The sequence below is a fragment of the Hippocampus bargibanti genome, linkage group LG04, assembly GCF_051943395.1.
Source record: "Hippocampus bargibanti isolate YZ-2025 linkage group LG04, ASM5194339v1, whole genome shotgun sequence".
Classification (NCBI taxonomy): Eukaryota; Metazoa; Chordata; class Actinopteri; order Syngnathiformes; family Syngnathidae; genus Hippocampus; species Hippocampus bargibanti.
In genome coordinates, this window is record NC_142737.1 from 2,023,948 (window position 1) to 2,050,000 (window position 26,053).

Consider the following 26,053-nt stretch of genomic DNA (forward strand, 5'->3'; position numbering starts at 1 on the left):
AAGCACTTTTGTGTTGACCCGCTTTGCGTTGACACGACCATGTGACTTTTTCAAAGAGGCCAGTCGAGGAGGAGATGGAGGAAGAAGAGGAGGCGGATGAAGAAAATGGAGGACGGGTAGAAAATGGAGGACTGGTAGAAAATGGAGGACAGGTAGAAAATGGAGGATGAGTAGAAAATGGAGGACGGGTAGAAAATGGAGGACTGGTAGAAAATGGAGGACAGGTAGAAAATGGAGGACGAGTAGAAAATGGAGGATCAATAGAAAATGGAGGACTGTAGAAAATGGAGGACTGGTAGAAAATGGAGGACAAGTAGAAAATGGAGGATGTGTAGAAAATGGAGGACGAGTAGAAAATGGAGGACTGGTAGAAAATGGAGGACAGGTAGAAAATGGAGGACAGGTAGAAAATAAAGGACGAGTAGAAAATGGAGGACGTGTAGAAAATGGAGGACGAGTAGAAAATGGAGGACTGGTAGAAAATGGAGGATAGGTAGAAAATGGAGGACAGGTAGAAAATAAAGGACGAGTAGAAAATGGAGGACAGGTAGAAAATGGAGGACGGGTAGAAAATGGAGGACGTGTAGAAAATGGAGGACAGGTAGAAAATGGAGGACTGGTAGAAAATGGAGGACAGGTAGAAAATGGAGGACAGGTAGAAAATAAAGGACGAGTAGAAAATGGAGGACAGGTAGAAAATGGAGGATGGGTAGAAAATGGAGGACGTGTAGAAAATGGAGGACAGGTAGAAAATGGAGGACTGGTAGAAAATGGAGGACAGGTAGAAAATGGAGGACAGGTAGAAAATAAAGGACGAGTAGAAAATGGAGGACAGGTAGAAAATGGAGGATGGGTAGAAAATGGAGGACGTGTAGAAAATGGAGGATGTGTAGAAAATAAAGGACGAGCAGAAAATGGAGGACAAGTAGAAAATGGAGGACGAGTACAAAATGGAGGACGAGTAGAAAATGGAGGGCGAGTAGAAAATGGAGGACGAGTAGAAAATGGAGGACAGGTACAAAATGGAGGACAATTAGAAATGGAGGATGTGTAGAAAATGGAGGACGGGTAGAAAATGGAGGACTGGTAGAAAATGGAGGACAGGTAGAAAATAAAGGACGAGTAGAAAATGGAGGACAGGTAGAAAATGGAGGACGGGTAGAAAATGGAGGACGTGTAGAAAATGGAGGACAGGTACAAAATGGAGGATGAGTACAAAATGGAGGACGAGTACAAAATGGAGGACGAGTAGAAAATGGAGGACGGGTAGAAAATGGAGGACTGGTAGAAAATGGAGGACAGGTAGAAAATAAAGGACGAGTAGAAAATGGAGGACGATTCGACTGGCAGGATTGACAAAGCGGCTTGACCTCCATGCGTTTGATTCCTCCCGCTCCTCTTCCTCCGTAGTAGGAGGCGTCGACGGTGGGCCATTTCTTCTTGCCGGCTGGCTCGGGTTCCTGAAATGGAAACGGCTTTAGCGCGGACGCCCACAAGTTGACTTTAAAACCTTAACCTACGTTACAAAGACTGATTAAAAAAAAAAACAAAACAAAACACATTTTTGAAAACCTTATCCCGGGTATGTTCAGACACTTCTGCTCACTTCATCTTCATCATGCAAATTTCCCCATTGTTGGACTATTAAAGGCTTTCTGATTCTGATCTCAAAACCTGACTTTGAAATCATCTTCATTCTAAGCAGGCGGAAACCCTACCTTGAAAACCCAACCGAGGCTTAAAAAGATGCCAAATTTCAAAACCCAATTTTTTTCAAAACCCTACCCTTAAAATGCTAACCACGGATGGAAACGATCACCCGCTTGAAACCTTAATCTAGCCAGAAAAAAAAAAACGATTTAAAATGCTGAAAACCTTACCTTGAAAATGAAAACAAGGTTTGAAAGTTAAAGTTGAAACTCAAAACCCTACTTTGAAACACCCAAGCATAGCTTGAAACCTTAATGCTGTCTTAACACCCTGACATGTTTCACATGACCTCTGAGTCCTTGACTCAAACCCTTACCAAAAACATCTTGAAACCCTACCTTGAAAAACATTGAACATTTTGAAACCCAAAACAAATCTCTGAAACCAGAACCTTACCCAAATTGTTTTACAACCCTACCCTTAAAACGCTAACCACGGCTGGAAACGATCACACACTTGAAACCTTAATCTAGCCGGAAAAGGCAATTTAAAAGACTGAAAACCTTACCTTGATAAAGAAAACAAGGTCTCTGAGTAAAAGTTCAAACTCAAACCCTATTTTGAATCTACAAAGCTTCACTTGAAACCTTAATGCTGTCTTAGCACCCTGACATGTTTCACATGATCTCTTTGAGTCCTTGACTCAAACCCTTACCAAAAACATCTTGAAACCCTACCTTGAAAAACATTGAACATTTTGAAACCCAAAACAAATCTCTGAAACCAGAACCTTACCCAAATTGTTTGACAACCCTACCCTTAAAACGCTAACCACGGCTGGAAACGATCACACACTTGAAACCTTAATCTAGCCGGAAAAAGACAATTTAAAAGACTGAAAACCTTACCTTGATAAAGAAAACAGGTCTCTGAGTAAAAGTTCAAACTCAAAGCCTATTTTGATTCTACAAAGCCTCACTTGAAACCTTAATGCTGTCTTAGCACCCTGACATGTTTCACTGACCTTGACTCAAACCCTTAACCAAATTCAAAACATCTTGAAACCCTACCTTGAAAAACATTGAACATTTTGAAACCCTAAAAAAGAAATGTGTGGATCATGATTTGAAACCGTAATTTTAAACCTGAACAAAAATGTAAAACCTCACTTCACCTTTGCTTTAAGAGCCCCTATCTTCGCACCCTCTATAAAAAAAAAACTTCACGGTGCCCTAATTCGAAAAGCAGAACGCCGATTCGAGAGCCGTACTCACCGGCGGCGGTGGTCTCGACGGGGGTGGCGGTGGTGGGGGGTCTTTGATGACCTGGTTAGAAATAAATGTTAAAAAAAAAAGTGTCAGCAGCAAATCTGTCAGGAGAGGACGTCCACCAACGTTGTGACGAGAGCTTGACAAGTGACAGGCCACTGAGTCAAAAAGACCCTCCCCCCCAGTCCGTACCTTACCCCCCTCAACCTTCGCCGACTCTGATGAGTGTTCCTGTTTTGCAACATGACCCCCCCCCCAGCCCCTCCTCCTCTCCCCTGTGAAAAATGAACCATCAACTTGTTGACAGCGGGGGAGGGTAGGGGGTGTCTTCGATTAATTGGACGAGGTCCAGAGCGCCCGAGCTGGACTCGAGTCCTGACGAGTTAATTAACTCGAAAAAGAAGAGAGACTGAGAAGGGGGGGGGGGGGCAGGCAAAAGCAAAAGGAAGAGTTGTAGAAGGAAGAAGAGCTATCTATTCGCTATCTGTTCACTAGGTATTAGCTATCTATTCGCTAGGTACAGTAAAGTCTCGTTATATCGATATCGGTTATATTGATAATACTGCTTATTACGATACTACTTTCATTTCCCGGCTAATTTCTAGTTTTTTATGTATACAGTAAAGTCTCGTTATACACTGTAAAACCCAACAAGTTGAAAGTACTCAAATTTTTTATGGCAACTGATTACGTCAAAATTTTTGAGTACAGTTTACTCAAAAGTTTTGAGTAACCTGTAACCTGTTTTGAGTAACCTGTACAGGTTACTCAAAACTTTTGAGTAAACTGTACTCAAAAATTTTGACGTAATCAGTTGCCATAAAAAAATTGAGTACTTTCAACTTGTTGGGTTTTACAGTGTATCGATATTCGAGGGAGTCCGAAAAAATATCGATATAACCGGGACTATCGATATATCCGACCCTGTTTGCATGTAATTTTCTCCGTGCGTGCATAGAAATAGTATCGATATAACCGGGACTATCGATATATCCGATATCGATATAACGAGACTTTACTGTATTTAGTTACATTTAGTACGATACATGGTTATTATGATAATAATATCTCCATAAAACATCATTTTCAACTTCAGCCTTAAAGGACAACCGACATCACTTTTTTGTTTCCTAACTGACATCAGAAAAACGTTTTATAGCCTCTAAAATACCCAAAACACGCAGGTGAAAAGTGTGTATGCCAAAAATTAATTTCCCATAGGAAACCATTCAAATGAGAATAATCCGTTCCCAGGTCGCCATAAAATATCATTTTCAACTTCAGCCTAAAGGACAACCGACGTCACTTTTTTGTTTCCTAACTGACATCAGAAAAACGTTTTATAGCATCTAAAATACCCAAAACACGCAGTATGATACTTTTAGTCTAATACAAAACACCAATAAAAACGACTTAAAGTGTCCAAAAACTACTTCAAATTGAACCCGGAAGTGGCCAGTTTCAGAAGGTCCCGCCCCCTTGTTGGTGGTGTGACGCCAAGACGTCTTGCATTGCTGGAGAATCAAAACAATGGCTTCAGATTCGGAAAAGATGCTTTCTTGTTACTCATCCAGTTATAAATATGATTCAAATAGTTCTGAAGAAGAAAGCATACATGTTTGCAATCGATTAAAGAATTTATTCCATGCCATTTTGAGGTATCTGGGGGCGGGAAATGTAGCTTAAAAAGAGGCAGAAAATGGCGACGAAGCTCCTGTGTGCCTTGCACGCTGGGTCCGAGAGGACAGTAATTTCATCTGTACATATTAGCATATTTCACAATAAAGCAGATTTTGTTTTGATATTTAAACCTTCCATGACGCTTGCTAAAATCTCAACCGAAATTGACAATTGTCACATAAGTCTCACATATGTAGCGGCTTGGAATTGAAGCGGATTTACAGTATGTGGGGCAGGAGATGTGAGACGATCTCTTTTGGTCAATGTATGCTACAGATTCGTGTTTGCTTTCAACATTTAGCGTGTAGCAGATGAGCATATTTCAACATTCACGTCCCTGATTCATTGGTGAAAATGACGCTTTAATCCTCTCCTCTTTCATCTAGAACTGCTTCATAAAACAAAGTGTCTTTTGTGTTGTGTCACATTATTTGTTATTTAGTTTTTGTTGTTGTTTTGACTTCAAGATGGCGCCGCAAGAGCGGCTAACGTTACAGCAGCTCCTATATTTTGTTTTTCTACTTCTTCCTTTCCTTTTTCTCTTACTTTCATCATTTTGCTACTGTGAAATGTCAATTTCTCCACCGCGAAACCAATAATGGCTAATCCAATCTAATCCAATCAATAATAAACGTATTTTAAGCATTTTCTTGGAGTCAAACCCCTTTATTACTTTAACAAACAAAAGGTTTGATTATTTGTTTTTTTTTTTTGTTTCAGTCATAATGGTGGAAAATATGGCCGACGACAAAAATGAGTTTGACGCCACTGCTCCGACACCCAAATTTGAAAGCATAATTTTGTGTCTTCTGATCTGAGAAAGGTCATCAAACTCTTCTTTGAGAGACCCCAAACTCATTTTAAAAGCCTTGACTGGAAACCTAAAAGCCTGATTTGAAATCCTTACCCGAATAAAAAAAAAAAAAAAAACCACTTTGAAACCTTTTCCCTGTTTCAAGCCCTTTTCAGAATTTTCCCAAACGAATTTAGCATCGACGCAAACAGCTGTTTCCCGTTAAAAAAAATACCATAAAAAATACAAAAACATGGCGCGGTCATTAGCATAATGAAGGAAAGTCATCAATTAGGCTTAATTTATTCCTCTTTGACACGCTCATCAGCAAATCCGGTGACCTCTCCATACGCTGCCCGGCGCCGTTCCCACCGTCGCCGTACGCTCGGCGGATTAGCTCCTCCCGAGTAATTACACAAGCAGATTTTCGGGACATATTGTGGGATAAATAGCGGCGGACTTGATCCGCTTGTATACCTGCTGGACAGATGTGACGCCTAATTAATAGCCCGCAAAAAGACCACAAACACGCACCCAATGAGTTGTCAAAAATGGGAAATGTCTGTCAGAACCATGTTCTGTGACTACACAAAAATGTGGAAGTTTGACATATCGACATCACGTGCGTCAGAAAGAAAGAAAAATCTTCAAATTCATAATTAGCACTTCATAATTGAAAAGGTAGGTATCAAAAATTCCAGTGGTGTAGATACTTGGTATTAGTCGCAAAATAAATAAAAAGAAATGGATGGCTAGCTAGTTAGATGGCTAGCTAGTTAGATGGCTAGCTAGATAGATGACGAGCTAGCCAGATGGCTAGCTAGCTAGATGGCGAGCTCGATAGATTCCTATCTGGCTATCTGGCTAGAGAGATAGCTAGGTATATAGGTAAATGGGTAGATGGCTAGCTAGATAGATGGTTAGCTGGCTAGATAGATAGCTAGATAGCTAGGTACATAGGTAGATAGGTAGTGGCCACCTAGAAAGATGGCTAGCTATATAGATGGCTACCTGGCTAGATAGATAGCTAGATAGCTAGGCATATAGGTAGATGGCTAGCTAGATAGATGGCTACCTATATACAGTAGATGGCTAGCTAGATAGATGGTTAGCTGGCTAGATAGATAGCTCGATAGCTAGGTACATAGGTAGATAGGTAGTGGCCACCTAGAAAGATGGCTAGCTATATAGATGGCTAGCTATATAGATGGCTAGCTAGATAGATGGCTAGCTGGCTAGATAGATAGCTAGATAGCTAGGCATATAGGTAGATGGCTAGCTAGATAGATGTCTACCTATATACAGTAGATGGCTAGCTAGGTATATGGCTAGCTGACTAGAAAGATACCTAGATAGCTAGGCATATAGGTAGATGGCGAGCTAGATAGATGGCTACCTATATACAGTAGATGGCTAGCTAGATAGATGGCTAGCTGGCTAGAAAGATAGCTAAATAGCTAGGCATATAGGTAGATGGCTAGGTAGATAGATGGCTAGCTGGCTAGATAGATGGCTAAATAGATAGATGGCTAGATAGATAGCTAGATAGGTGGCAAGCTAGATAGATGGATAGCTGGCTAGATAGGTAGATGGCTAGCTAGCTAGATAGATAGATGGATAGCTAGGTCGATAGGGAGATAGGTAGATGGCTAGCTAGATAGATACATGCATAGGCAGACAGCTAAATACATAAATAAATAGATACATAAATAGACAGCTAAATAAACAAATAACCAGACAGCCACATAAATAAATAAACGTGATTGAATTTCATGTATTATACTGATAAGTCAGATATAAGATTGAATATATAAATTTGATTGATAAATATGTTTTTTTTTTCTTGACATCGGTATGTCATTGCCAGGCTTAATATGTAATCGAGTGCTAATCGCAAGATTCGACGACTGTTCAACATTTTGTCAATTAATTGATGGATAGGATGAAAAAAAAAGAAATAAATTAGCATTGCAAAGCCTTGGAGCGACCACTCCTTGATTACAAACGGTGCAGCAACACCTACAAACAACAACGCAATATCGCATTTCCCAAAGTATCTCCGATGGCCGAATCCGAGCGGATTGAGCCTTTGATTCCGGCGCCATTTTGACGATCGTTTCCTCAATGAAACGACAAACAAAAGAAAATTGCCACTCCGACCGATGCAGGATTGTACGCGTTGGCGAGGGGTATAAAGGAAGCGGGGTGAGGTTGGTGGTGGGGTTTGCGGGGGTTTAAATATTAACAAGACACACATGGCCTTCCTCTTGTGCGGCGTTCCCCGGGTGCGAGGCGACAGCAGCTCCCCTTCACCAAGACAAACACGGCGGAGGCCAGACATGCTGCGGGGGGTTTACATTTTAATGCCTTTGTTGCGGCTTCAAAATATGCTTGGACGTCGTCCCCGCAGGTCGCCGCCACGCTAGGTGACGTCCGTCATTTCTGGTTTTGCGTCGGTGGCAATGAAAAAAAAAAAAAATAAATGCGGGTTGGGAGGGGTGGAGGGAATCGCCATCTGTGCCCTCGGTCCTTGCTAATCTGTTGTGGATTTTTCTAAAGTGGCTGCGAGTGTTTTCCAAAGGGCCCGAGGGTATGTGGAGTTTACTCTCGCACAAAGTACAAGTCGCTCTCAAAGAGAACAATGGCGGAGGCCGCGCGCGCAAATGAGGAAAATGGTTCCCAAAATGGCGGCTTGGGGTATGGAACTTGCTACGAGGGATCCGACGGGACTCGGAACCGCCATTTAGAATAATAACAATAATAAATAGCCAGCTAGCTAGCGAGGTAGTTAGCTCACTAGCAAGCTAGATAGCTCGCTCGCTAACTAGCTCGATAGCTAGCTAGCTATCTCGGTCACAGGATAAGTTTTTCTGTGGGTGCGCAGTAAATAAATAAACACATAAATAGGCAGCTAGCTAGCGAGGTAGTTAGCTCACTAGCAAGCTAGATAGCTCGCTCACTAACTAGCTCGATAGCTAGCTAGCTATCTCGGTCACAGGATAAGTTTTTCTGCGGGTGCGCAGTAAATAAATAAACACATAACTAGGCAGCTAGCTAGTGGGGTAGAGCTAGCTCCATAGCTAGCTATCAAGGTAGCTAGCTAGCTGGTCATCGGCGTGACAGGGGTTTTGTGCTGGTCTCCACTCACCACAGTGCAACAGAGAGGCCAGAACCACCACATGAGAACCAGAGCCACCAAAGCCAGAAGCACCAGGAACACGATGGCCACCACCAGACCGTTGGACTGCAAACGCATCATAGTCCATTTGGTGTTTCATCGATTTCACGTGTCACAAAAGTCAAAAACATCAGCACAAAACATCATTTTCACCGCTTCTAAAGTCAAGTACATGTTATTGGTAACAAAGTATGTTCTTGGTAAAATGTGCAATCAACGCCATTTTAATCATGCGTCAAATTTTGATGAAATGAAGATAAAACGGGATAAAAGAATTGCCAAGATCAACTTGACAGTCTTGACTTTTGTCCGTCTCATTGATTACCGTATTTCCCAGTGTATAAGGCTCACTTGAATAGCGTATTTTCAAACTTTTTTCCCTATGCAGTGATACCTCAGCTTACGAACTTAATTGGTTCCCAGAAAGTGTGTTTAAGGTGAAAAGTGTGTCTTCCAAATATTAATTTCACATAGGAAACCATTAAAATGAGAATAATCCGTTTCCAGGTCCCAATAAAACGTCGTTTTCTACTAAATAAGCCTGACAACTATACAAACTATACCTTATTTTATGTCTAATAAATGTGCTATTGGACTAGAATGAAAAAAATAAACTGTACAATATAATAAAGTCGTTTTATTGACCTTTGTGATGGTCGTTGATGTAGTTGCCTCTTGAGGATATCAGAGTGAAGTTGCCGTGCTTTCTCGGCGATAATACCCTCACACACACGGTCCCATGCTAGCTACTTTTCGTGAATCCAAATCAACAGAAGTTTTTCAACCTCTTCGATTGCCTGAGACCGTTGCTTAGACAACACAGAAACACCCTTAGCCACACGTAGAAATGGTTGACTTAGCGTAATGGTACCGGGACCCTAAATCACACAAATGCACACCTCGTTCGTGTTTTTCGATGATCTTCTTCTGCTTGACCGTCATTTTCTTTTGTGTCCTCTTTGTGCTGTCTTTTTTGGTCCCATAATAGCAAAGGTACTCCACTCAATAACAAACCACGCCTGCACTCAAGGAAAATGGGTGTGGAAAACTAGTCCGCCAGCCACCATGGCGCCGTGTGGTTTGGTTCGTCCGCCGAAAACTAGTTAGTATGCAACGATTATATTCTCGCAAATTTAATGTTCGTAAGGCGAAAAGTTTGCGAGCTAAAGCGTTCATAAGCCGAGGTATCACTGTATGAAATGGAAATGAAATGGATTATTATTATTATTATTATTTGCTAGCTATTTGCTATCCATTAGCTATCTGGCTAGCTATTTGCTATCTAGCAAGCTAGTCACGATCTAACTGGCTGGCTATCTAGCACGGTATCTGTTGGCTATCTATTAGCTAGCTAGCTTTCTATCTATTTGAGTTACTTCGGGGTTGAGTGCCGCTGCTCACCAACAGAAAAACACATCCTGTGACTGTAAAGTGACCTACAGAGTTTTGAAAGGTGCTTAGAAATGACATTTATTATCATTATTATTATTATTGGATTGGATTGGATTGGATTTGCCTTTATTAGTCTCGCAGTGGAGAAATTTACATTTCACAGCAGCAAAGTGATAAAAGGAATGAAAGTAGAAAAACAAAATTATATTATTATTATTATTATTATTATTATTATTATTATTATTATTATTATTATTATTATTATATTGTAAATATATAAGGCGCTAGAGTCTGGGGTTACACACTACCTTCTTCTACAGGGGGGAAATGGAGTCAGTGGGTGCTGAGGCTCAATATTACTTCACATATAAGGCGCAGGGTCATCTTTTGAAGAAAATTAAAGGACAACCGACGTCTCCGGACAAGTTGTGTCCATAATTTGTAAAATGGCTTCAAATGACTTCTACTGAGCGTATTTTACAAAGATTCCACCGCATATGGCTATATTTTACGTTTTAAGACTCGCGCTGAATATTCCGGAACTCTTGTTTTTGAGTTTTGAGTCCGTACGTGACGTCACTGAAGGAATGCCCTTGACCGAAAAAAAAGACACATTGTAGCAGTCCTTCCATCACGTCAATGCATTTTGCTGTGCTTGTTTGGTCTGAAAACCTCGTGTTGCACCAAAAAAGAGCCAGAAGAGGGCGACCAAGCTCCATGGAAGGAATTTATCAGCCTGTGGAAACGGGCTGATTAATTCCTTACACGGCTTTGTCGCCATTTTCTGCGGCTTTTTGGTGCGACATTTCAAAATGCCTCAAAATGACACGGAATGAATTCGTTAATCGATTGCAAACATGTATGCTTTCTTCTTCAGAACTATTTAAATCATATTCATAACTGGATGTGTAACAAGAAAGCATCTTCTCCGAATCTGAAGCCATTGTTTTGATTCTCCAGCAAGGACACCACGAACATGGGGGGGACCTTGTGAAACTGGCCACTTCCGGTTTCAAATTGAAGTACTTTTTAGACACATTAAGTCATTTTTATTGGTGTTTTGCATTTGACTAAAATATCATACTGAGTGTTTTGCGTATTTTAGATGCAATAAAACGTTTTTCTGATGTCAGTTAGGAAACGAAAAAGTGACGTCGGTTGTCCTTTAAGGCTTTTAGGTGCGCCTTATACACTGGAAGATACGCTATTTATTCGTAAAACGGTTTGCATATTGCATTGATGTCTGTGAATGTGAAAATACTCACGCAAGTGGAGGCGGTGATTGTATACGCGCTGGATATGAACGACTTGCCGTTGTTCAAGCTGATCAGTACGTCCATGCTCCTGAAAGACACACACATTCTCTTATGATAAAAAGTTGCAAACAAAATAGGAAATAAAAAAAACATTTTACAGCTCACATGGAGTCCAGATAGGCAGAGTCCTTTGTTTTTTTTGGGGGGGAAATAAAATACTGAGGGCTATTTGCCACATGGCAGCTATCGGGGAACATCAATTATTAGATGAAGAAAAATTAGCATAAATGTTACGGGAATTCCAATACTTTGAAAACATTGCTACGCAACACACACGAAGCAGCAACACATTTTCTCTCTGCCTATTTCATTTAATTGTTTTTTTTATATGTGACATTTCTTCCAAAGGAGCTCAATGCTGCCTGGCATGTTGTGGTAATGTGTGGTACTACATTGAGGACACGCAGCTCCAAATTCACACACAAAATAAAAAATAAATCATAATAATAATCCCTTTCATTTCTAAGCGCCTTTCAAAACTCTCAAGGTCACTTCACAGTCACAGATCAGTTTTTCTTTGGGTGAGCAGTGGCATCCACACGCGCCAGCGTGTTACCCGGAAGTAACTCAAATAGATAGAAAGCGGGCTAGCTAATAGATAGCTAGCTAGCTAGATAGCCAATATACAGCATATAGATAGCTAGCTAGCTCGCCAGCCAGGTAGCCAGCTGGATAGCCAGCCAGATAGCTAATAGACAGCAAATACAGTAAAGTCTCGTTATATCGATATTCAAGGGAGTCCGAAAAAATATCGATATAACCGGGACTATCGATATATCCGACCCTGTTTGCATGTAATTTTCTCCGTGCGTGCATAGAAATAGTATCGATATAACCGGGACTATCGATATATCCGATATCGATATAACGAGACTTTACTGTAGCTGTTTTATGGGGACCTGGGAACGGATTATTCCCATTTTCATGGTTTCTTATGGAAAATGAATGTTTGGCAGACAAACCTCATCAATCCTCATCAAGTGTTTAATGCTGATGAAAGCAGCCACTCCATTCTATCAAGTCACCAACAACCATCACAAAGGTAAATAAAACAACTTTATTATACAGTACAGTTTATTTCTTTAATTATAATAGCATAGCACAATTATTATACATAAAATAAGGTATATTTTGTGTTGTTTTAAGGCTTATTTCGTAGAAAATTATGTTTTATGGGGACCTGGGAACGGATTATTCTCATTTTAATGGTTTCCTATGGGAAAGTAATTTTTGGCATACACAATTTTCGCCTTACACACTGTGGGAACCAATTAAGTTCGTAAGATGAGGTCTCACTGAATATGGAAATAGTTTGGAAAAAACACCACTGATTTGGGGTGCACCTTATACAATGGAAATTACGGTAATATTATTTATTTATTTTTTTGTCCATTAGTTCATTTATTTATTTATTTATTTATTTATTTATTTATTTATTCATCCATTGATTTATTTATTTGTATTTATTTTCATTCATTTTTCCTTTATAGTATCCATTTATTCATTTGTTTTTATTTGTTTTTATTTGTTTATTCATTTATTTTCATTATTTTTTATGTATTTATTTATGTATTTACATTAGTTTATTTACTTGCTTTTATTTGTATTTATCTTACTTCCGGGTTGAGTGAACGCTGGCGCGTGTGGCTGCCGCTGCTCACCCGCAGAAAAAAATAACCTGTGACTGTAAAGTGTCCTTGAGAGTTTTGAAAGGCGCTTATCAATGAAATGTATTATTATTATTATTATTATTATTATAGAAACAGCAATGAAATGATATTTCAATAATATGCAATGTTGGGAAGCCACACGCTGCTTAAATATTTAGCAGGTAAATAAGGGTTAAGGTGCCAAGGCGGGGGAATATCGACGGGGGGACGTAATGGACACACGGTCTGCTCGCTCATCTGTTGAGATCCACGGGAGGATTGGTCGCCTCGGGCCAAATCCAAATGCAAAGAGAGCTCTTCTTATTAGTATTCGCCACGCCAGGCGGGCCGGGGGCCTCGGCGCCAAACGGCACGCCTTATTCCTCCTCGCCGGTTTTTTTTTCTACCCCCCCCCCCCCCCCTTCTTTTTTTTGTCAGGCGGGGGATTTGAGGCGTTTCCGAGCGATGGGGAATTCTCATTAAGGCGGCGGTAATTGGACGGGCCGTAATGGACATATGGAAATTGCGGTGCCGTTCATCATTAGGGTTCTAATTGCGGGCCATTACCCCCATGCAACCCCCCCACAAGCACAACCCCTGCCCAAGCTCAAGAAGCCCTTGAATTTGGCGCGGCTTGGTGCCACGCGCCCACATCTGGATTTTTGGGCCTTTTTTGGATGCGCTCGGTTATGTAAATAAGGCCGCATATAGATGGCAAATAAATACCAAACTATCATCATTTTCCACGTTCAACACATTATTAATATTTAATATGTGCATTTGTTTTACACATATGACTGTACATGTCTTAACTTATCGACAAATAGATTACTACAGATAGAGAGATAGCAAGCTAGAGACAGGTAGCTAGAGATATAGTGACCTCGAGATATAGCTAGCTAGAGAGATAGCTAGCTGGAGAGGTAGGTAGCTAGAGATAGCTAGCCAGCTAGAGAAATAGAGATAGAGAGATAGCTAGATAACTAGATAAATGGATAGCTAGATCGCGAGATAGCTTTGAAGGAAAAGAAATACAAAACGTCTCGGTTATAGCTAGCTCGATAGATAGCTAGAGAGATAGCTATCTAGAGAGATAGAGATAGGGAGATAGCTAGCTAGCTGTCTAGCTAGATAGATAGATGGATAGTTATATTACTGGAGAAAAGTAGATAGATAGATAGATAGATAGATAGATAGATAGATAGATAGATAGATAGATAGATAGATAGATAGATAGATAGATAGATAGATAGATAGATAGATAGATAGATAGATAGATAGATAGAAATAAAGAGAGATATAGATAGATAGATAGATAGATAGATAGATAGATAGATAGATAGATAGATAGATAGATAGATAGATAGATAGATAGATAGATAGATAGATAGATAGATAGATAGATAGATAGATAGAAATAAAGAGAGATATAGATAGATAGATAGATAGATAGATAGATAGATAGATAGATAGATAGATAGATAGATAGATAGATAGATAGATAGATAGACAGACAGACAGACAGACAGACAGACAGATAGATAGATAGATAGATAGATAGATAGATAGATAGATAGATAGATAGATAGATAGATAGATAGATAGATAGATAGATAGATAGATAGATAGAAATAAAGAGAGATATAGATAGATAGATAGATAGATAGATAGATAGATAGATAGATAGATAGATAGATAGATAGATAGATAGATAGATAGATAGATAGATAGATAGATAGATAGATAGATAGATAGATAGATAGATAGAAATAAAGAGAGATATAGATAGATGGATAGATAGATAGATAGATAGATAGATAGATAGATAGATAGATAGATAGATAGATAGATAGATAGATAGAAATAAAGAGAGATATAGATAGATAGATAGATAGATAGATAGATAGATAGATAGATAGATAGATAGATAGATAGATAGATAGATAGATAGACAGACAGACAGACAGACAGACAGACAGACAGACAGACAGACAGACAGACAGACAGACAGACAGACAGATAGATAGATAGATAGATAGATAGATAGATAGATAGATAGATAGATAGATAGATAGATAGATGTATAATACGATATTTTTAATCAAAGAAAATAAGAAGAGATAGCTAGCTCGAGAGATAGCTAGCTCGAGAGATAGCGAGCTAGAGATATAGATCGCTAGAGATATAGATCGCTAGAGATATAGCTAGCTCGAGAGATAGCTAGCTCGAGAGATAGCGAGATAGAGATATAGATCGCTAGAGAGGTAGGTAGCTAGAGATATAGCTAGCTCAATAGATAGCTTGCTCGAGAGATAGCTAGTTAGAGAGATAGAGATATAGCTAGCTAGCTAACTAGATAAATAGATAGCTAGATAGTTATATTACTGGAGACTGATAGATATATAAATAGAATATTTTAAATCATGTTAATCTAGTTTTTACTTTTGGAACTGGCCTACATCCAGCGCATATGACAAGCGGTTCAAAGGCGCCCGTCCATCCCTACGTGGCGTGCAAAGCAAATGTGAGCTCTTCCGTTTTGGACGTGACGGCAACAAGCTCAATTTAGCCAATTTAAGCCAAACGGGTGATGATAATGGCGGGCAGGTTATTAATCAGATACGAGGGCTCCCATGCGAGAAACACTAATGAACCCGTACCGCCACGCCACGCACCCCCCGCCGCAACCTCCTCCCGTCACAGCTGGACATCCTTAACGCAAGCGTCGTCGGCAGAGCATATTTTTGCTTCAACAACATGAAATGCGGGATATGCTGTATGAAATGGATAGCTTTTTGCATCAAGTTGTGATATTGCAACAGACGCAGGAAGACACACTAGAAACTTCATTCATAGCTGGTTCCCTTGCTCGTATGTTCTCTTCAAATTGTACAGATGGCTTGTGCGGGTTATTTCTGGAGCCTGATTGATGGGATATTTTAATCTTGCAGTCTACACTCTGCCTTTGAACTATCAATAACGTTGAAACAAGTCCAAACTTCAGTTTTCTATCCATTTTTTCACTTTTTCCTTTGTTCATGTTCTCACTCCCCTCCTCATCATCATCATCATCATGTGTCCCCTCCCTCCTCTACCACGGAGCTTGACCAATCACGTGCGGCTTTAACCGAAGACTGGGGGTGGGGAATAGAGGACAAAAAAAGTCGGCTGCCATTTCCAGCTCCTTATTAGGAGCCGGCTCTCTTCGTTCACTTCAGAGAACCAGCTCCAAGAACCGGCTCGTTTGCGAACGACACATCACTAATTGTGGTGCTCCGTGTGTTTCCCGAATTCGTATGCTAGTTCATTAGCTAAAGCGTTCGTAAACTGAGGTATCACTGTACCTAGTTTTCAAATTTGAAGTCCAAAATAATGACATGGGACAATTTGAAATTTTGGTTCAGACTTTAGCTAGCATGATGGAATTTAAATGGAAAGTTTAATTCGCTTTAGTGGGCCGAATAAAATGACATGGTGGGCCAGATTTGGCCCCCTGGCCTTGACTTGGACACCTGTGATGTAGAATGATGCCAAATTCACTTTGCTTTCCTGCAGGTGTTTTCTATTTAAGTTCTCTTTGTTCTAATTCAGACTTTGGATCTCTATTTGTAGTTCAGGGCGTTACCCGCCTGCTAGCAAAAGACTTTTGGGGAACGGCTCCAAAGCTACGAAGAGTGCGACAGCTGGAAGGTTGCGCTTTGTTTTGAGCGATGGCGGGCGAGCGGATTCGTCGAGGGATCCGTCAAAAAAAAGCGACGGGAGACGATCGGGACGTCGCAGAAGCCGTCTTAGCCTTGCCGATAGCGTCCATCTGGAAGCGACGGGCGAGGGATCGGGGGGCACGCTAATGGATTTCCAAAGTTTCCCGTAAAGACCAGAAAATGGAGGAGGTTGAATAATTGACGGCGGAGCATATGCGAGAGCCGTCGCCGGGCGTCACTCGGCGGAGACTTTTGCTGACAGTCGGGAGAACTTCCAGAATGTTCCCGATTGACGGACGTGCGCTTTGGACTCTTGACAGATGGTACGACGTTCACAAAGTGTCTTATATGCGTCACACTTGAAGTGCCTCTGCTTCAAATGAGACTTGTAACGACACAAACACGGGGGCCACAGGCTCTGGGTAAAGCAACCGTATGTAGCAAAAAGCTAACATGCTAGCTTTTAGCTATCTGGCTAGCTAGCTAGCTATTAGCTATCTATTATTAATAGCTGACGTTGATTATGTTGTGGGTCATTTTTACCTGTATGTAAAAATCCACACAAATCAGTCAAATAATAGGTGGCATTTGCAGCTATCTAGCTGGCTAGCTTGTAGCTATCTGGATAGCTAGCTAGCTATTAGCTATTATTAATAGCTGACGTTGATTATGTTGTGGGTCATTTTTACCTGTATGTAAAAATCCACACAAAACAGTCAAATGATAGGTGACATCTGAAGCTATCTAGTTAGCTATCTAGTTAGCTAGCTATTAGCTATCTGCCGAGCTATTTGGCTATCTATTAGCTATCTATTAGCGACTCAAATAAAAAGAAAGATGATGATGCTGATTATTATTATTATTATTATTATTATTATTATTATTATTAATAGCTAGCCAACAGATCGCTAGCGAGCTAAACAGCTAGATAACCAGCCAGCCAGTGAGATCGCTAGCTAACTAGCCCGCCAGATATCCAGCCAGCTAGCCAGCCAGATAGGTAGCTAGCCAACTAGATAGCCAATAGATAGCTAGCCAGATAGTCAGAAATCTAGCTATCCTGCTAATAGCTATCCAATAGGTAGCTAGCTATATAGCTAGCCAGATAGTCAGAAATCTAGCTATCCAGCTAATAGCTATCCAATAGATAGATAGCCAAATATCCAGCCAGATAGGTAGCGATCCAGATAAATAGCCAATAGATAGCTACATAGACAACTAACTAAGCGGAACGGCTAAAGCTAGCAAGACGCTCCTGTCGTCAAATGCTAATGGGAACAATTCGAGTTGATCGGCACAGACAGGCAAACTAACAAATCAATGGGTAATGTCCTCACGTGGCAAAAGCCATCGTCACTCTTAATAATTGACGTGCTTTAGCATTAGCATTAGCATGGAATGCGCCAAGTGTATCTTTGACCTTCTGCCACCGTTGTGAAAACACCGAACGAGGGTTCCCCCTCCTTCCCAGAGGGAACCCGGCCGGGCCAGGGTTTCCAGATGGTTGGAAAACAGGTGCCGGCAGCTGTCGGAATGAAGGGAAAAACGGCGCTAGAAAATGGCCGTGTTCCTTCACATGACTGGACTCGGAGTTTAACAGGCAGCGGTGGCGCCCAGCCGACAGATGGGCGGCGGCAGGCAGGACCGTTTTCCCGCCGCCGGGATTGTCAAACCGCTAAATTATTTAAGGAGGGGGAAAAAAATTGTTGGCAGCTGGCAACTTTCTGAAACGCGAAGCCTAGTTAGCACGGTCACATAGTCGGCTAATTTGGTCGTCGCATAGCCTAATTCTTGCTAAAGCTATAAGATGGATATTTATATAATATGCTCATCTCATGAGCTAGCTCGCAATCGAGCTAGCTAGCAATCAAACGCGCTAGTTAGCGAGTGATCAATCGAGCTAGCTAGCTACTGGCTAGCTCGGTCGCTAGCTCTCTTTCTATTCACTCTAAAACTGAGATTTTGATTACAGATTTTTTTGGGAGGGTTCTTTAACATTAGCAGCAAATGAGATTTTATGACCAAAAAAAATAGATTTATTATATTGAAATATTTTGCTTCTGCAGGTTCGGCTTACATTGGCTATATGGCTATCTGTTAGCTGCCTATTAGCTATCTATCCAGATGGCTGGCTAGCTAGTTGACTGGCTATCTATTAGTTATCTAGCTGCCTAGCTATTAGCTATCTATCTATTAGCTATCTATTACAGAGTTAGCAAACTAGCTGGGTATCTTTTGGCAATCTATTAGCTAGCTAGCTAATAGATATATATTAACTCTTTTAACACTAGCAGCAAATGAGTTTCTCTAACCAAAAATAAAAAGCTAAGTGGCTAGCTAATAGATATCCAGCCAATGAGCTATCTGGCTATCTATTAGCAATCTATTAGCTATTAGATATATATCATTTAGCTTGGTTTTACACACCGCCTCTTACCGCGACACGGTCACCAGCGCTTGCCTCTTTCTGAAATTCATCTATGCATACGGCTACGTGGTTGAACGTCCATTGTTAGCATCTGCTGAGCTAACAATGTAATGACAAGGATTCGGAACGGGGGGGGGGGGGGGGTGTCATCTGTCTCCCAACCTTCTTCAAGGCCCATCAGCAGATGTGTTTAGCGCCAGTCTCGCAACAAGTTAACGCGTTAATGGGGCCGGCGATCAGTTAATTAAGCGGTAGGCAGCGGCGCGATGGGCGAGTGCCGATTTACAGATGTCAGCGCCTCACAGGGAAATAAATAGATATGAAAAAATAAGGTTTACGGAATCCTTGAATGGATGCTGACCTAATGTGCACAGTCTACACCATATGTCCATTTGGATGGGAAAATATTCACGCTCATCGAGGCATTCGCTGCAACATTCTCAATCCTTCAAATGTGTTTGTTTGGATTACGGGTGTCAAAGTCAAGGCACAGGGGCCAAATCTGGCCCGCCACATCATTTTATTCGGCCCATGAAAGCAGCGTGTGAAATTCCATGCTCATCTAGCAATCAAGCTCGCTAGAGATCGAGCTAGCTAGTGATCGAGCTAGCCAACGATCGAACTAGCTAGCTAGCAGTGAAGCTATCTAGCTAATGATTGAGCTAGTTAGCAATTGAGCTAGCTAGGGATTGAGCTAGCTAGGGATCGAGCTATCTAGCAATCGAGCTTGCTAGCAATCGAGCTAGCTAACATTTTAGCTAATTAGCGATTAATCTAGCTAGCAATCGAGGTAGCTAGCAATTGAGCTAGCTATAGATCGAGCTAGCTAACATTTGAGCTAATTAGCGATTAAGCTAGCTAGCAATCGAGGTAGCTAGCTATTGAGCTAGCTAGAGATCGAGCTAGCTAACATTTGAGCTAATTAGCGATTAAGCTAGCTAGCAATCGAGGTAGCTAGCAATTGAGCTAGCTAGAGATCGAGCTAGCTAATGATCGAGCTCACTACCGAATGAGCAAGCTGGCTAGTTAACGATCGAGATTGCGATCGAGCTAGCTAATGATTGAACTAGCTAGCTAACAATCGAGCTTGCGATTGAGCTAGCTAGCAATCAAGCTAACTACAGATTCAGCTAGCAAGCGATCGAGCTAACTAGGGATCGAGATAGCAAGAGATTCAGCTAGCTAGTGATCGAGCTAGCTAGAGATCTAGCTAGCTAACGATCGAGCTAGCTAGCTAACAATTGAGCTATCTAGCTAACAATTGAGCTATCTAGCTAACAATCGAGCTATCTAGCTAACAATCAAGCTTGCAATCGAGCTAGCTGGCTCTCTTTCTATTTAGCCATGTGTCAAAGAGTCAAAGGAGTATGTAAGATTTAGATATTAAAAAAAAGGATTTATTTAAAATGAAATTAAATGTAATATCTTATTCGAAATTACCTTAATTTTATGGTAAAATTGTAACATGGTGTGAACACATCTCAAAATTGTTGAGCATGTAATTCATTGCACTTTAAATTTTAATACCTTACAAGTAATAACTTGCATTGTACTGGGTGTACGAAGGTGAAAACGAGTGTCCCAAAAATCCGAAATTTGTCCGAAGAAGACTCCGAAAATTGTTTTGGTTGCAGGTTCTCCGCTAACGCTACACAAACATATTCCAATCCACGTGATGAAAAGACAAAATAAATATCTTTGCGGCAAAAAAAAAAAAATCCCCTTTTATCCAATCATTTGTCTCCCAATGAGAGGATTAGCATGCAATACTATACGCTAAGTAGATATACGATAAGCATAAGGATGATCGGACAATCGGATGCTACTGATTGGATTGCGCTCAAACTTGTGTTGTGGCCAGTTTGGCCATTAGAAATAAAGACGGGAAAAAAAATATGATTTCCGATAAATGTTTTTGTGAATAACACGACATGTGTTTCTTTTAAAGATGTAGAAAATATTAACAGTACATTGAATACCAAAGCGTTTTCCAAATATTTCAATACAACCTATTCCGATGAGTTTTTAAAATGTCATTTTTCATGTCAAATATATGTTGTTCGAATTGAAATTTTGGTACAGGTCAACATAGTTCATTGCATATATGCTGTGTAAAAATATGATATTTAAAGACCTCAAACCGAGCTAGTGGTTTTTAGCCATTGATTCATCCATATTTTGCCCATAAGTTATATAAATAAATGGATAAATAAACTAAAAAATAAACAAATAAATAAATACATTTTTCTGTGTAGCTCTCTCTTGTTTCTATTTATAATTGTATTTTATTTATTGTATTCTTTTTGTGATTGTATTTTATTTATTATGGTACCTATGCTTGTCTGTGGTGATAAAGTGTCCTTGAGAGATTTGAAATGCGCTTAAAATAATAAGTATTATTATTATTATTATTATAAATAAAATGAATAAAAATTCAATATATAAATAGACATGAAAATAAATAAATAAATAAATACATTTTATACAAATAAACATTTAAATAAATACATAAATACATAATAGATTGAACGCTGGTGCGAATGGCTGCCGCTGCTCACCCGCACACAAAAAAAATCCCCTGACTGTAAAGTGTACTTGAGAGTTTTGAAAGGCGCTTAGAAATTAAATGTATTATTATTATTATTATTATAAATAAAACAAATAAAAATTCAATATATAAATAGACATGAAACTAAATAAATACATTTTATACAAATAAACATGTAAATAAATACATAATAGATTGAACGCTGGTGCGAATGGCTGCCGCTGCTCACCCACACAAAAAAAAAAAATCCCCTGACTGTAAAGTGTACTTGAGAGGTTTGAAAGGCGCTTAGAAATTAAATGTATTATTATTATTATTATTAATAATAATAATATAAAAATAGACCTGTAAATAGCTAACTAGCTAAATGAATAAATACATAAATAAACAACATGGGTTTTTTCCGTGACTTTTCTCTTTTTCTAATAATGAGGTGGGGTGTGGATAAATAGCAAAAATATTTATTTTAGGTTTGTTTTAATACAGTCATTGAGCCACTGGTGCTTGTGCTGCTACAAAAAAAAAAAAAAAAAAAAAACATAAAAGGAACTTTAAAATATTGGATTTCATTTGGAAAATGTTACTTTTATTTTATCTCAGGCCAACTTTCCATATTTCTCTATTTTGCATTAAAAATCATATTTCTTCGACCATGTCATTTGCATAAGGACATTACTCACAATTTGGCACTCACATATTCCTTCAGTTTTAACCAAAAAAAAAAAAAAAGAAAAATCACGGCGATGTACTTACTGTCCCACATCGTAGAGTTTGGGGGCCGGACAGAGAAGGTAGTCGTTACGCACGACGCTCGGCTTGTGATCTGGACAATAAATAAATGAAGACATAAATACATACATAGAGAGATAAATAGACAAATAAATAAATAGATAAAGTGAGCGATAAATTGATAGAGAAATAGATAGAGAAATAGATAAATAAATAAATAAATAAATAAATAAATAAATAAATAAATAAATAAATACAATGTATGCTTATTATTATTATTATATATTATTACTATTATTATTATTATTATTATTATTATTATTATTATTATTATTAATATATTATTATTATTATTATTATTATTATTATTATTATTATTGTTATTGTCATTATAAACATATAACTAGACAGCTAAATAAATATATAACCAGAGGGCCAAATGCATATACACCTAAATAGGTATTTATGTAAGTAAATAAATAAATGGAGAGATAAATAAATAAACGAACTAGACAGCTAAATCAATAAATACATAAATAAATACATACATAAATAGATAAAGAAATAGATAAAGAAATAACAACATGCATGAATAAATAAATAAATAAATAGAATTGAATGTATTATACTTTGTATATAGAATGTATATACTTTGAATGTAGCCATTCATAAACCTCACACCTGTTGTTATTTCAGTTTCAAGTCCACTTTTTATTTCTTTGTTTTTGAAGAAGTCGAAGTGGAAAATGGGGTGACATTTAGTCTTCACATGTAACACTAGTTCTTCTTTAAACTTATCAGCAACGGTGGTCCTCACTCCTTATCTGGAGTTATCCGGACCTCACATAACCATTGAAACAGGAATGTGTGTGTGCATGTGTGTGTGTGTGTGTGTGTGTGTGTGTGTGTGTGTGTGTGTGTGTGTGTGTGTGTGTGTGTGTGTGTGTGTGTGTGTTCGAGTCTCCGGCCACCGAGATCGTTTGTTTGGCTCTCCAACTGCTGGGGTGACAGATAAGATGGTGGGCGGCATCTGCCCAGCATATGCGACGCGTGTTTGAGAACCGTCAAGACCGATTCCCTCGCCCGCTCAGCCATCGTCCGTAATTAAAGAACATCCCCCTCCCCCCCGACATCAAAAAGGTCATCAGAAACACAAGCTGGGAGCCAAAAAACAAGAGGGAACGGCGGCGGGCCTTCACCCAGAGTGGGCGAAGGAACTGAGAAAGAACACACACGAGGACATCTGCTGATGACAAGTTGAGCCTTTAAAAATAATGAGAAATGTAAAAAAAATATGGCAGACAAGTATTTCAGTCAAGAGTCAGAAAATAACTTGTTGGCATTGGCAAGCACCAAACGAACGAGTGTTTGTGAACATGAGCCAAACGTGCCGGAAACAGATTGCGGGAACAAATAAGACGCTTCGATGACCTGTACACATTTCATATTGTACTGTTATAGGATTCCCGTCCCCTTTTTGATTATATTTATGACGGTTCAAAAAATAAAGCTGGTTTGGGATGGCGTGCCATTGGGAGGAATCAATGAAATCAGGCGATAGATTTTTAACTCATTCGCGAATTTATTCAGGACATTTGATCTCCATTCCCTAATTTGTTTGGGTTTTTCTTGCAGGGGTGCCGATAAAGCGCTGGTCAGACCTCTGGGAATGTTTTTTTTTTTCCCCTTCCCTTTTGTCCACGTTAGCGCTTTGTACCAGCTTCAGCTGTTGTTAAAGCTCTATGGCTGTATAGCTGTCTAGCTAGCTAGCTATCTGGCTAGCTATCTGGCTAGCTATCAAGCTGGCTATCTATTAGCGAGCTAGCTTTCTATCTATTTGAGTTACTTCCGGGTTGAGTGAACGCGTGTGGCTGCCGTGTGACTGTAAAGTGACCTTGGGAGTTTTGAAAGGCACTTAGAAATTAAATGTATTATTATTATTATTATATCAATATGTATTGTATTTTGTACAGTTGCCCCCATTTCAAACTCAGATAACTCCAGACCCATACAATTTTATAAACTCTTTTTTTCGGATGAAAGAAGATAGTTTAACGTTCCTCACACTGTGTTGAATTTTTTTGTAGTCCTAAAACTCAATTTTCTGTGGCTCCTGCAATTTCAATGAGAATGACAATAACCCTGGGACTGGAATGGACACATTTTTGTACATTGTCTGGCAGTCAATGAGTTAAAAGGTTGATGGTTTACTTACTGAAGGTTTGCTGATCTACGATGAAGCTGCACACCACACCCTCGCTGCTACGGCCCACCGCAAAGCCATTTCCACGCAGGACAATGTCGAAGGACTCTGCAGAGGGAGCATTTTAGGTCACTTCATTCCAATCAAAATGGCCGACCATGGTTCAATTTACGTCTGGTTTTATTTTGAAGCTCGGAACTGGGCAGATTCAGAAAGTCCCGCCCCCTTGTTCGTGACGTCATCACGCCAGGAAACTCCTTCACAAACTGCCTTGCTCCAGAATCAAAACAATGGCTTCAGAGAGTTCAGATTCAGAGAAGATGCTTTCTTGTTACTCATCCAGTTATGAATATGATTCAAATAGTTCTGAAGAGGAAAGCATAGATGTTGGCAATCGAATAAAGAAGTCCTTCCGTATCAATTCGAGACGTCTGCAAGCGATGAAACCAGTGAAGATCTGGACTCCGATGTAGCACCCAGAAAATGCACAAGATGGCGCACAAGCTGCATTTGGTCCAGTATATGAAATGGGCTGATTTGTCTGCTGGGAATTTGTGTCAACTTTGTGTGTTAGCGCAATTGGCTGCCAAAGAATTCACCATCACCACCACACATTTATGTCGTTTTCCTTCTAATTTCGCGACGTGGGAATGGATTATTCTCATTTTAATGGTTTCCTATGGGAAATTATTTTTTGGGATACACACTTTTCGCCGTACACACTCTGTCTGGGAACCATTAGCTGGGAATTCATTAGCTAGCTGGCTAGCTATTAGCTGTCGGCTATCTGGCTATCTATTACCTATTTATTATCCATCCATTAGCTAGCTTGCTAGCTTTCTATTTATTTGGGTTACTTCGGGGTTGAGTGAATGCTGGCGCATGTGGCTGCCGCTGCTCACCCACAGAGAAACACATCCTGTGTCTGTAAAGTGACTTTAACTGTAAGTGACTGCTTAGAAATTAAATGGATGATTATGATGATGATGATTATTATTATAAATGTGAAATTTGCTCACCGTTGACGCAGACGCTGGAGGGCTCCACAGTCAAGATCTCCGTGCAGGACCTCTTCAAAATCTGCACACAGAAGGTGTGACACCTGAGTAACGGATCAGAATGGAAGTGTGTGTGGGAGGTGGGGGGGGGTGCTGGTAGGGGGTTTTATGGACAAATTATGCGAAGCGATTATATCCGCCGCTTGTGTTGAAAAAGCTGCGGATGCGATATTAACATATAAAGAGGCTCGAGAGGGTTTCACTGTCGCTAGTCCATAAATCAACAATGGATAAAGTATGCAAATGGGGTTTGGTTCGGGGGGGGGGGGGGTTTGGGGGTGGTAGATAGTGCTTCGGGCAGGCGCTTCGCACCTTTGGGTCCAGGTTGCGAGCAGCTTCCGTCAAATATTTATTGCCAAGTGTGGGAAATAAATGTGACAACGGGATGGGGAGGATGTTTTGCTAACAAAAATAATAATACTAGAAAAAGAGGATTTGTGATGGAAAAAGGAAGTGCGAC

The 26,053-nt window shown here is 39.9% G+C and overlaps 1 protein-coding gene across 2 annotated transcripts in view; it reads right to left on the reverse strand.

Annotated features, from left to right (window-relative positions):
* Positions 1 to 26,053, reverse strand: part of antxr2a (ANTXR cell adhesion molecule 2a) — a 69,059-nt gene that overhangs the window by 27,018 nt on the left and 15,988 nt on the right. For both annotated transcript variants that reach the window (XM_088993486.1, XM_088993485.1), the window contains 7 exons: positions 25,555 to 25,615; positions 24,548 to 24,643; positions 22,357 to 22,426; positions 11,227 to 11,305; positions 8,540 to 8,635; positions 2,925 to 2,975; positions 1,371 to 1,460 (listed from right to left, as the gene is read on the reverse strand). In XM_088993486.1, coding sequence (XP_088849612.1) covers positions 1,371 to 1,460; positions 2,925 to 2,975; positions 8,540 to 8,635; positions 11,227 to 11,305; positions 22,357 to 22,426; positions 24,548 to 24,643; positions 25,555 to 25,615 — 543 coding nt within the window. The remainder of the gene's footprint in view (positions 1 to 1,370; positions 1,461 to 2,924; positions 2,976 to 8,539; positions 8,636 to 11,226; positions 11,306 to 22,356; positions 22,427 to 24,547; positions 24,644 to 25,554; positions 25,616 to 26,053) is intronic.